Source organism: Bos javanicus, chromosome 5 (assembly GCF_032452875.1).
Source record: "Bos javanicus breed banteng chromosome 5, ARS-OSU_banteng_1.0, whole genome shotgun sequence".
Taxonomy (NCBI): Eukaryota; Metazoa; Chordata; class Mammalia; order Artiodactyla; family Bovidae; genus Bos; species Bos javanicus.
This window is the reverse complement of record NC_083872.1, coordinates 112,984,164-112,995,531: the sequence shown is the minus strand read 5'-3', so window position 1 is coordinate 112,995,531 and position 11,368 is coordinate 112,984,164. Positions and strand designations below refer to the sequence as shown.

The window sequence follows — 11,368 nt, the reverse complement described above, 5'->3', positions numbered from 1 at the left end:
GGTTAAAGCCGCCAGCCGGCCGGGAAGTAGTCCCGGCCCGGCGCCGGGCCCCGCCCCTGCAGGGCGGAGGGACGCATCACGCAGGGGTGGGGAAGCCGGATCCGTGCGCAGGGTTGCTAAGGGTGAAACTTTTCATTGACTTTGCTCACTTCGGGCCGGGGCGCGGGAAGGTGCGAGTCGTCGTCCTGCGGCGAGAAGCGAGCGGCTCGGGCGACGCGCGGCCAGAAGGGCAAGACCGTCCTCCGGCCACAGCCCGGACCGTCCTCCGCTCCGCGACGCGAGCCACCCTCCTGGTCCTCCCATCCCCGCGCCGTCACCGCCGCCGGCTGGCCCGCCAGCCCTGCGTCCACCACCACCACCCGCCCCCCCGCGCGCCGCCCTGCTGCTGAGCCCGACCTCCAAAAAAGCGGAAAGAATTACTGAGAGTCATAGCCCATAAGCCCCTCTCACTCGTTTCCCCCAACCCTCCACGAAGCAAAGGACACATCGGCCCAGGGCCCGGCGGTGCCCAGGAAAAGGAGAACGACCTCCGCTCGGCTCGCAGGAGACACCGTGAAGGAAGAAGCCGCCCCGCGGCCGGCACGCAGCCCCGCCGCGGCGGAGACCCGAGTGAGTGAGTGGGGCCGTGCGGGCTGAGGGGGGTGGGGTGGCCCCCCCAAGGACCCAAACAGGCAGGAGACGCTTTCCCCCACCCCCGCTCCACTCCGGCTCTTCGGTCTGTTGGACGCTCCACGTTGCTGTCGCACCCCCTTACACCTGGCCAGCATTTCCCCCCCCCTTTCCACCTCCCCACTGGAGCCCACGTTTTGCCCGTGCTCCTCTTTCCCTCGCGTTCGCTCTGATCCTGGGGTATCCCACAGTCTCTCTCTCCCAGTTTCAAGTGTGACCACCTCCTGGGTGGGGTGCGTTTCCTCCCTCCGTTCTTAATATCCTAGAGAGTCGCTAGATTTTCCTTGTTTCCGCCCCCCCCCCCAAAACATAACTCTCAACACCATTAAATAAATCAAGAGGAAGGAAGAGGATCCAGGCCTTCTTGCTTTGCACCTCCTTTGCCCGTGTCCGGGAAAGAGGGGGGTGGTGGTAATAATTAATAGGGTTTATTTTGAGCCCTGTGGAGCCTGAGGGATGGAGAATGGACACCCCCACACACACCCCCTTTTGGACCCGTCAGTGATGACGGTCCTCTGGTCTCCAAGCCAGAATTCACCATTTTGGCTTGAGCTCTTCATCCTCGTCAGTGTTTGAAGGGAAAACTAGGTGGAAAAAAAGTACCCTTCCAGCTGTATCAGTGGATACTGGTTGACCCTGGTGAGGTGCCTCAGAGGAAGAGCCCTACTCCTAAGCTCCTTCCTGTCCAGAGGATGGACTGTGCCCTTGACCAGAAACGGAGGGGGAGGAGGGAGCAGAGAGACGAGCGACAGCTGGCAGCCCTTTCTCACCCCCTAGAAGAGCCAGAACGCCACACATCAGGCGACAACTTAGCGGCTAGCCGAGGGGGTTCCCGGATGTCTGCTCAGTATCTTAACCTTTTTTCCCCCTCCTTCCTACCCACCCTACCCTGGGGAAGGGTCCCTCATCTTTGATTTAACAGCAGAAAAACACCCCTGTTGCTTTCTTGGGTGCCTGCCCCCATCCCCCTCTTAAGCGGAGGGGGGAAAGAAGCTTGTGTGGGAGGAAGGATTAGGGAGCTTTGCCTAGGATCTGGTAAGTCTGGTCCAGAGTGCAGGTCTTTCAATGGGAGGAGACTCACCAACAATTTTAAGTATTAAAAGATGTTGTTCAGGTGTCAGATGTACCGTTTTTCCTTCCCTGCCCGGGAACTCTTTTCCCATTACCTAGCCGGCTCCGGTTACTCGGACTTGGATTAGTAGAGGAGTGAGGCTTGGGCCCTGCTGGCGTCGGGCCTTTTGATTGTCGGCCCAGCGCCTCCCCGCAGCTCAAAACTGGGAATTTCTTTGGCCGAGAGGACGGGAGAACTGGTTGAATTCCTGCCTGTCCGTTCCTGGCTGTGAGGGTGTTGCAGTGGAGCCCGCTGAGCTTTAAGGGAAAAAGGCTCTTTTCTCTTCGAACCCACCGGCCCTGTAGCAACTCCAAAAGGAAACCACCCAGCCCAAAGAATACAGATTAAAGTGGCAGGGGTTTGAGGCGGGGTAGGAATGTGACCCTATCTATTCCAGCCTACCACCTTCACCCAGAAAAAAAAAAAAAAACAAGAAAAACTCATTAGAAGCTGATCCTTAATTCAGCAGTCATGCGAGGCAGTGAAGAGACAGAAGGAGGAAAAGTTTAGTTTCTTGAGAAGTCGAGACTTGGATATGGTGGGGTGATACAATACGAAGAGTAGGCTTTAAGATAGAATTTATATAAAATGTATTAGGCCGTGGGCGGGGAAGGAGGGGGTGGGCGCCAGCCCGCCACAGCGCGCATGTGCAGCGGAAACTTTTCCTGGATTCTCTCACCCTCCGTCGGGCATGCGTAGTTCCCTGGCTGAGTCTTCGCAAAGTACGCAGGGAAATGTAGTGTGCAGAGAAAGTAGGTCATTTGCTCCAACCTGAGCATGAGGTTTCTGAAGACTACAATTCCCAGAGTGAAGAGCCTGCCCTTCTTACGTTGGGGCGCAGTCAGGTCTTCCTGGATTCAGAGAAACCTGGACTGCATAGGACGAGCCCTCTTAGTTGGAAGGAGCCTTGCAAGCCGGCTTGGGCTTGCACGGTCCATGTTTGAGGGACATGGTGTGAGACACTGGGCGGGGTATTGCGGTCGGTCGCCGCAAGTCCTGGAAGCCTTTCAACCACACCCGCCCATCTGGGCCACCGCCTTCCGGACCAGTGGGGTGGGGCCACCCCCTGTCCCGCGAGAGCCAGGCCCCCACTGCCCAGCACCCGGTTAATGACATCGACTGGTCTTGTCAAAAGTGTGATCGCCGAGTCCTCCTTCCACACTCACTTGAATCCAGTAGGACGATTTGGATGTTAAGGCTTGTGGTGTCTGAATTTACACGTACTCAGAGTTTAGGGGCCCAGTGGGTTCCCTCCACCATACCTCTTTTTCACCTTTAAAACATATAACTTTTTCTTCTGAAAACTGTCCACGTTTTTGTCACTTCTCTGGCGTCTCCATTATCATATTGTTGACTTGGCAGCCACCTTTCAGCTTCGTTCTTCGCCCGCTTTTTGACATTCTCTTGAGCACTTACTCTTAAAACATAAATCCAGGATTAAGTTTATTGCTGGAAGTCAAGCAAGTGAAAGAGGATAAAATTCTAAATAAAATCTGACAGGGAATTCCCTGGTGGTCTGGTGGCTAGGACTCTGCACTCCCAATACAGGAAGCATGGGTTCGATCCCTGGCCAGGGAACTAAATCCCACATGACAGGACTAAGACCTGATGCTGCCAAATAAATAAAAATAAATATTAAAAAAATAAAAGCAAACAATTTTAATCTCATATTTCAACTTTTTTTTAATGACAAAAGGTCAGTTTTGCTATTGTTAAGCACTTAGTTTTTTTTTCTTTTTGTGACTTTTCTGGCCTTTTGCACCTGAGTCAGAGTTGTAGAAAGTCTTTGAGTCCTCTCCTGTGGTTTAACTTAAATCTATTTGTTCCTTTTATTGAAAGGTCCTTATTTTTAAGCTTTCTAATTTTACCACATTGTATGAATGTATGAATATTTAGTATGTAATTGTTAGAATTTGTACAATAGCCTTAAAAAAATGAACAAACTGATCTGAGCGGTCACTCCTATCTTTAGTTAAAGAGAGCAGTAGTGCTTTAATCCTCTGTTCCATAAGCTTCTTGAAGTCAAAATTAGAGCCTGAGCTGATAAAGCAGAAAAGCTCATTCTGGTTGTCCGGCATTTTTCTAAGGTTCCACCCCACAGCCATCTGGCCTGGCCTGTTCTCCAATTAAAGAAGTGAAGGTGGCATTACATACTTCCTTATTTGTGCAGCAGCATCACAGAGGTATAAATTGGTGTGCAGCGTTAGTTGCTTATGCTGCAGAAAATGGCTAGCTAGGCAGGGCTGATGACAGTGATTCTATTGTATTTTGAGGTGGGAGGCTTATTTCCCAATGACTTTGGCCTGCATTTAAAACACTCCCATTCTGAGGCTGAACTGTTCAGAGGAGGTGACTTGGAAGGCAGTTGGGCAGCAGAGTTGGAGAAGGCATAGATGGGTGTAGGGGCCCTTTTGGACCGTGTGGCATACCAAGAGGCCATATGGTGCCTTGGGAGGAGTGTCATATGTCATGTTCAAGGTCTCCTTTTCAAAAATACTTTGAAGACACTGTCTTTAAATCCAGGCCTGTTCTTGGGAATCAGTGCCAACTTTCTTCACAACTCTAGTTTCCTATGTGTTGGACACTCCCAGTGGGCCACTGTGGCCCTTACAGACCTCCATTCTTGGGGGAGTGGGGGGCATAGTCCTGGTGGCTAGCTTGCATCTGGTGGTGAAATCAGTCCTCATAAACAGAAGGCTGCTTATCTTTACCATTCTTTTCTTTAAACCTAGAAGGACCCTGGAACTAATCTTTGGTGACTATGAATAGGCACTGAAGACATATGGAGATTAAGTCTATATTAGAGGCCAGAAGAGGGGAAGACAAGGGTCTCCTAAGTCCTGAGCCTCCCTGTGGAGGGCTCTGGAGAGGCCGCGCTCGTAGCATTGGTTTTACTGCTGCCCGTGGCCTCTCAGACCTGAGATGAGGGTAGCACTGGACTTGGCCAGCGTCATCAGACCTCCATAGCGACCCAGTGCGTTTCCCTGATACTCACCTCGGAGAGCTTTGCCTGAGAGTTCATTCCTGAGAGTGCCCCCAGGGAACCATAGGCCCAGACCCTACAATTGCAGTGTAGTGAGCTGGGGCAAGTGTTCAGAAAGTTTGAGATCCTCAAGCCTAGAGTGAGCACCTGGATACTCTGTGCTGGACCCCAAAGGGATTTTAGTCAAAAATCCAGCTCCAGGGACAGAAGATGCCTGTCCTGGGTCATGAATGAGTCTTGTTTCTGGGCTGAGCTCAGCAGCACAGTTGCACCCAGGGGTCTGGCGGGGGACATGTTCTGACTCTGTCGGCCTCAAAGATGTCCCTTTTCAGTTCAGGTCTCCCATGGTAGGAGCCTGGATCTGCCCTTGTGGAGAAAGCGAGCCGATTAGGATCACTGCTCTTAGGACCTCACAGATCGTCTTCCTGAGAAATGAGGCTGGCCCAGACCTCGGGAATAAACCTTTCTGACCTCTGTGGATCTGGCTGTGAGAGAATCCCAAAATAACAAGCTGAGTGTTTATGTTGGGCTGCCTCCTCTCCAGGGATCTCCAAACACTTGATAAATCTGGTCCAGTGCCAAGGACAGGTGGTCAGACAGTCCCTGGGAGGCTGAGTGATGATGGGTCCCCAGCTGGAGGCTGGAGGGTGATGGAAAATTTCTTCTCTCTGCCCCCCCATCACAGCCAGAAACTGCAGAGATTTCCCTGAGGCCACACCAGTACTGCTCCTGAGGCTCTGTTCGCCTAAAAGGCTCACTCTCCTCTCCTTTCCTCTGCTTCTCTGCGGCAGCCCCTAGTCAGCAATTCCCTTGTTGGTCTGTGTGTCTGACTGTGATAGGTCTTGGCTTTTTTGGGGGGAATTGTGCTCCAGTCTCTGTTCTTGGAGGTTTATCTGGATGGAAATGCACACCTTGGTTACATGTTCTGCAAAAAAAAAAAAAAAAAACAGTTCTGCAAACGCTAAGTGAACTAGAGCACATACACACCCAGGGAGCCCAGGATAGCAAATGGGATGTGACTGGATATCAGCCTCCCATGAAATGCTGGTGGTGCTACTTCCTGTTCAGGGGCCCGTATCACTTTTCATTTAAGGGGGAGAAACGAAGAGTCTAAACTCCTGTCGTGACCTGTGACAGTTTGGGAGTATGATTTCCTTGAGACATCGCAGGAACCAGTTAGTAAGAACCATCCCCTCTCCTTCTGATTTAGGAGCGCAGTTTTTTGTTTTTTTTATTTCACTCACAATGACCTGAATTCTCAAAATAGTGGAAACCACAGCACCCCTGTTTCTTTAGAATTGCTTAAAATATTTATCAAGTGCCTCCTGAAATATCGTGTCACTGATAAAAGGAAGGCTGAGAAGAAAGTGGCCTACCCACAGCCTCACGTGCGAGCCTACCACTAGTGGGGCAGAAAGGGGACCCTGGGCCTCCGTGTTCCAGAGCTGGTGCTTCTCTGTCTTTTCGGTGTCATCCGCCCCCCACCCCCACCCCCCGGCTTTCTGCGTGTCTACTTACGAAGCCTTTCTTTTTCATTTCTCAGAGTTGTCTGGAGCCCAGGGCTGCCCGCCGTACATTTCCTACCTCTCCCCTCGACTTGTGCACGCACCTGCGCTGATTCTCTGCCTAGGAGACGACCATGCAGCTGGAGATCAAAGTAGCCCTGAACTTCATCATCTCCTACCTGTACAACAAGCTGCCCCGGCGCCGGGCAGACCTGTTTGGCGAGGAGCTCGAGCGACTCTTGAAAAAGAAATATGAAGGCCACTGGTACCCCGACAAGCCGCTGAAGGGCTCTGGCTTCCGCTGTGTCCACATTGGGGAGATAGTGGACCCCGTGGTGGAGCTGGCCGCCAAGCGGAGTGGCCTGGCGGTGGAGGACGTGCGGGCCAATGTGCCCGAGGAGCTGAGCGTCTGGATCGACCCTTTCGAGGTGTCCTACCAGATTGGTGAGAAGGGGGCTGTGAAAGTGCTGTACGTGGATGACAGCGAGGGCTGTGTTGCCCCTGAGCTGGACAAGGAGATCAAGAGCAGCTTCAACCCCGACGCCCAGGTCTTCGTGCCCATCGGCAGCCAGGACAGCTCCCTGTCCAACTCCCCGTCCCCGTCCTTTGGCCAGTCACCCAGCCCCACCTTCATCCCCCGCTCGGCCCAGCCCATCACTTTTACCACCGCCTCCTTTGCGGCCACCAAGTTTGGCTCCACCAAGATGAAGAAGGGGGGTGGGGCCGCAGGTGGGGGTGGGGTGGCCAGCGGGGGTGCAGGCGGCCCGCAGCCCCCACAGCAGCAGCCTCGCCTGGCCCGCTCTCCCACCAACAACCTGCTGAAGCAGAAGAGCCTCTCTCTGTCCCTGCATTCACTGAACTTCATCACCGCCAACCCAGCCCCTCAGTCCCAGCTCTCACCCAACGCCAAGGAGTTCGTGTACAATGGCGGTGGCTCACCCAGCCTCTTCTTTGACGGGGCCGATGGCCCGGGCAGTGGCTCCCCGGCCTCCTTTGGGGGCAGCGGTGCTGGCACCTGCAACAGCAGCAGCTTCGACGTGGCCCAGGTGTTTGGTGGTGGTGCCAACAGCCTCTTTCTGGAGAAGACACCCTTCGTGGAAGGCCTCAGCTACAACCTGAACACCATGCAGTATCCCAGCCAGCCGTTCCAGCCCGTCGTGCTGGCCAACTGACCGCCTACCTGCCCGCGGGGCCAGGAGCACCCAAGACCACAGGAAAGAGAAAGGAAAGGAAAGGCCAAAAAAAGAGAGGAAAAGCAAGATAACACAACAAGATTTCCAGTCTTCTCACTCTAACTTCTAGAAACAAGATCCAGCCCAGGCATGGAGTAGGAGGGGGCTTCCGAAGCAGCGAATCGGGTTTAACTCGGCCCCCCCTGCTGTTTTCCTGCCTGCCTCTAGATTTATTTGGTTGGTTTGGGTTTTATATTTCTTTTTTTTTTCTTTTTTACATGTAGTTTTCTATATAACATCTTTAATTAGTGGCTTCCTGTGCTAAGAATGGTCCAGATGTGAATTGCTGCTCCCTGCTCCCTCCCTCCCTCCCTCCCTCCTTCACACGCCTGGTTTAAAGCTGGTGTGTCCAAGCTCACAGGGAAGGAAGAACTACAGCTGGGGCCCGGCCCTCCTCAGAACAGAGAGAGACTGCCCCATGTCACTGCCTCCATCACTCAGCTATCCTCTGACTCAAAGCCATCCAACCTCAGCAGGCCTTCTCGGGCCCTGCCACCCAAATAGGTCTGACTCCAGCCCCCGCCCCCGCCCCCTCTCCGGCCTGGGCCTTAGGGAGCTGCCAGCTGGCCGCCTGACACCCTCCCCGCTTGAGCTGATGTCTGACTCCAGGGAGGTTAGCAGTCTGTCTGGTGTCCCTTTCATGTCTGCCCTGTGGCCCCACGCCACCATTCCCACCTGGCCCAGACAGTCACTGAGGCCCTGGAACCCCAGCCATTGGCACAGGTGGCCTCTCCTATAGCCCCCTCTTTCCTGGGCCTGCGCTGGTGGGCAGGGAGGTGGGGTGAGTGTCAGTGGGCTGCGTGCGTGGTTTGCTGTCCTATTGTGTGGGATTCCAAGCCATGTGAAACTTGGTCTCTAGATGTGACTCTGGGTTGCAGCAAGTGCTTATTTATGTGTGAGGTTGGGGAAAGGGCTGAGGGGGGGCTGTCGGTCCTTCTGTGGTTCGCATGGAGGGTGAGTCTGGCTGAGCCTGACACCCCCAGGGGAAAGCAGTGCAGAAACCACTGGTTTCCCAGCCGCGGAGGGATCTGCACTTTTGTTTGTTTTTGACCAAAAAAAAAAGGTTAGCAGTGAGGGGCTAAGGAGACATCCAGCCTCTGATACCTAAGAGGAGAAGTCCCTGGACTTGGACCCTCCTATTGTGTGACCTCAGCCCAGGGTGGGAACTGCTACCGTGAGTACCTGGGGAGGAGGGGATGGGAGTTTGGGGTCAGCACCTGAGGTGGGCAGTCCTAAGCCTTGAATTGAGACTTTGATCTTTGGGCTGTCATTGTTTTAGTACATTTCTTCCTCTGCCTGCTGGGGAACCTCTTGGTACCTCCTGCCCTCCCCTCACTGCCCGACCCAGTCCCCCTGGGCCCTGATGCTCTGCGGACGTGATGGGCTGGACAGGCGCGTAGCCCCGACCCCACTCCAACCTCTGCTGGAGAGAAGTTGTTTTTTTCGACCCTACCCCAACGGGCTAGCTTTCCACACCATGACGCTTTGGCGAGTGGGTATGGGCACCAGGGGCCCCATCCCCAGAAAGTCCCAAAGCCCTTGGCACGCCCCAGTGACCCCAAGTGGGCAACTGCTGCGGCAGTGGGTCCCGCCCAGACAGACACTGCCAGCCTCCTCTCCCTGCAGTGGGCACCAGCTCTACCTCCCTGAGCAGGGCAACGCCCTGGCTCCTCAGCCCAGCACCATCTGTCCCCCCTAGCCTTCTCAGGGGCCAGCCCGATCTGGGCCACCCTCTCCCTAGCCCTCAGCTCCTGCACAGGTGACAGGCCCAGGCTGTTCTCTGGGAAAGGTTGGACGCTGCCTTACGCCCCCTCCGAGCCCTTCCCCCACGCCCACGCACACAGGCACCCGCCACACCGGGTCGGCTCATTCTCACCAAGTACAGGGAGGGGGAGACCAACCCCTTAGTGTCTTTTGAAATAAGAAGAAAAAAATGTGCGTTCAGGAGCATGACTCCTGGGCTGGGCTCTTGGGCCCACTTCAGTGTGTCTGTCTCAAATCTAGGCATTTTTGCTTCAATTTTATTTTTTTTAAGAAAAACCGAAATCTGCACTAATTTACCTGGTTTCGTAGGAAGACTTTTTTTTTTTTTTTTTTACATTTTTTGGTGTCCGTTTGTATTGAATAATTTGCTACATTTGTAAAATGTAAGAGGTATATATAATATATGTATATTTCTAACGTAAAAAAACGTAATTTTTTTCTTTTCAAGATTTTTTCTTAAAAAGAGGAGAGAAAGATATTTTTTCAGGAAAAACAAACTTTAAAATAAAAAAAGAGGAGAATAAAATCTATTTCTCCCCTTTCCCCATCCTCTCTCTGTCTACCCCTCTTTCCCAGGAACAAATCAAAAGGTGGATTGTCTTGTAAAGAATGTAAACTTTTTAGTCCAGAATGATGTCTTTTTCTCAATGCAGTGAGCTGTAGATTCTCTAGTGTGACCCCTAGGGATGGGAAGGGGGGCATTGAGGCAACACGCAGAGGAGCTTGGGGGAGCAGGGTAATGAACTTGTTTTCTTTAGTGAAGGAGGAATACAATCAAGCATTTTGTATTCAGAATGTTGTGCAATATTTTGGAATGGAACATTGGTGTGTTTAGAGATTTAGTTTAAAAACAAAAAAGATTGATCAAATCTGTACAGTTTATATTGTTCCAGATTTTTTTAAGTTTGTATTAAAAGCATGATATATAATAACCTGCTGGCTCCCTGCTTGTTTTGTTTCCGGGGCCCCTTTTGGAAGAGGGAGAGTTGGGAGTGAACGCCTGTCAACTTCGAGAAATGATTGGCCATCCTCTCCTGAGCCCTGGAGGGTCACAGTGTTGCGGGCCCCTTTTTATCACCTAGCCCATCAGCACAGGACACTTTGGGGTGCCCATGCCCATGGGGCCTTTTCCACGTTGGAAACCGGTTCCATGAGGTAGGGAACTGCCCCGCTTCCTCTGCTGATAGTGGTGAGAACAGGACACACCTGTTTGGGGAGCAGCAACCCAGGGAGGGCTCAGCCTCCAGCCTGCTCTCCACCTCAGGCTGCTAGACCTCAGGAGTGGGCAAGGATGAGAAGAACCTGCCTAGGTCAGGTTCCATCCCGGAAACCTGGTGCTTCCCGAGGTGCTTCAGGGGTGAAACGGCCTACCTGAGCTTGGGCCTGGGAGCAGCCGGCCCCCTGCCTTGCCATCTGCTGATTTTCTTAGGAACTCAGCCATCTCCTCTACCCTCCGCCATCTCCTCTACCTTGGGACCTGGCACCTTCTCCCCAGCGGAGCTGCACACCAGCCCCGCAAGGCCCACGGGATGAAGAGGGTGGCTGTGTTTGTTGAATCTTGTTTTACCCTCACAACAACCTGATGATAACAGGTATGATCTCCACGGTACAACTGAGAAATGGCCTCCGTGTTAGACTACCTGCTAAAATAAAACTGATAAATGGGGAAGTCGGTTTTTTGACCCCTGTGTGGCTTTTTTATAAAACTATAGTAACTGTCACGGAAGAGTGACACGGGGTGGGCACGGGAGGTCTGATCTTGCCCCCTCCATCCAGGCTGGGGCAGGGGACAAGCGGCTCTTCTGGGGCATCAGCAGGATGGGGGTTTCCTCAGGCCCCTAACTGCCCGCCCCTCCCCAAACGACACCAGCAATCCCTGCCCACCCAAGTGTGTGAACTGGACCTAGAAGCTCTCAAGCCAAGCACCCCACATCTGCACGAGGTCCCAGGAGCCCTTGATGTCCAGCCCCTCCATAGGCCGCTTCCCCCAACAGAGCCTGTTGAGGAGCGAGGCCCCAGTCCAGGGTGCCAGGCCTGGCAGAGGTCTCCCTTTCCCCGGCCTGGCAGGGAGAAGCCCAGCCTGTCTCTGTGTCTCTGGGCTCAG

General features: G+C 53.4%; 1 protein-coding gene across 1 annotated transcript; it reads left to right on the top strand.

Moving 5' to 3' along the window:
• The first annotated feature begins 151 nt into the window (after nucleotides 1–151).
• TOB2 (transducer of ERBB2, 2) lies at nucleotides 152–10,196 on the top strand. Its single transcript, XM_061418655.1, has 2 exons — nucleotides 152–609; nucleotides 6,307–10,196. The coding sequence occupies exon 2, from the start codon at nucleotides 6,403–6,405 to the stop codon at nucleotides 7,438–7,440; it is 1,038 nt and encodes a 345-aa protein (XP_061274639.1). The 5' UTR covers nucleotides 152–609; nucleotides 6,307–6,402; the 3' UTR covers nucleotides 7,441–10,196.
• The last annotated feature ends 1,172 nt before the right edge of the window (nucleotides 10,197–11,368 follow it).

Coding starts and splice junctions, on each gene's coding strand:
- TOB2 (XM_061418655.1), top strand. CDS start 6,403: ATGCAGCTGGAGATCAAAGTAGCCCTGAACTTCATCATCTCCTACCTG.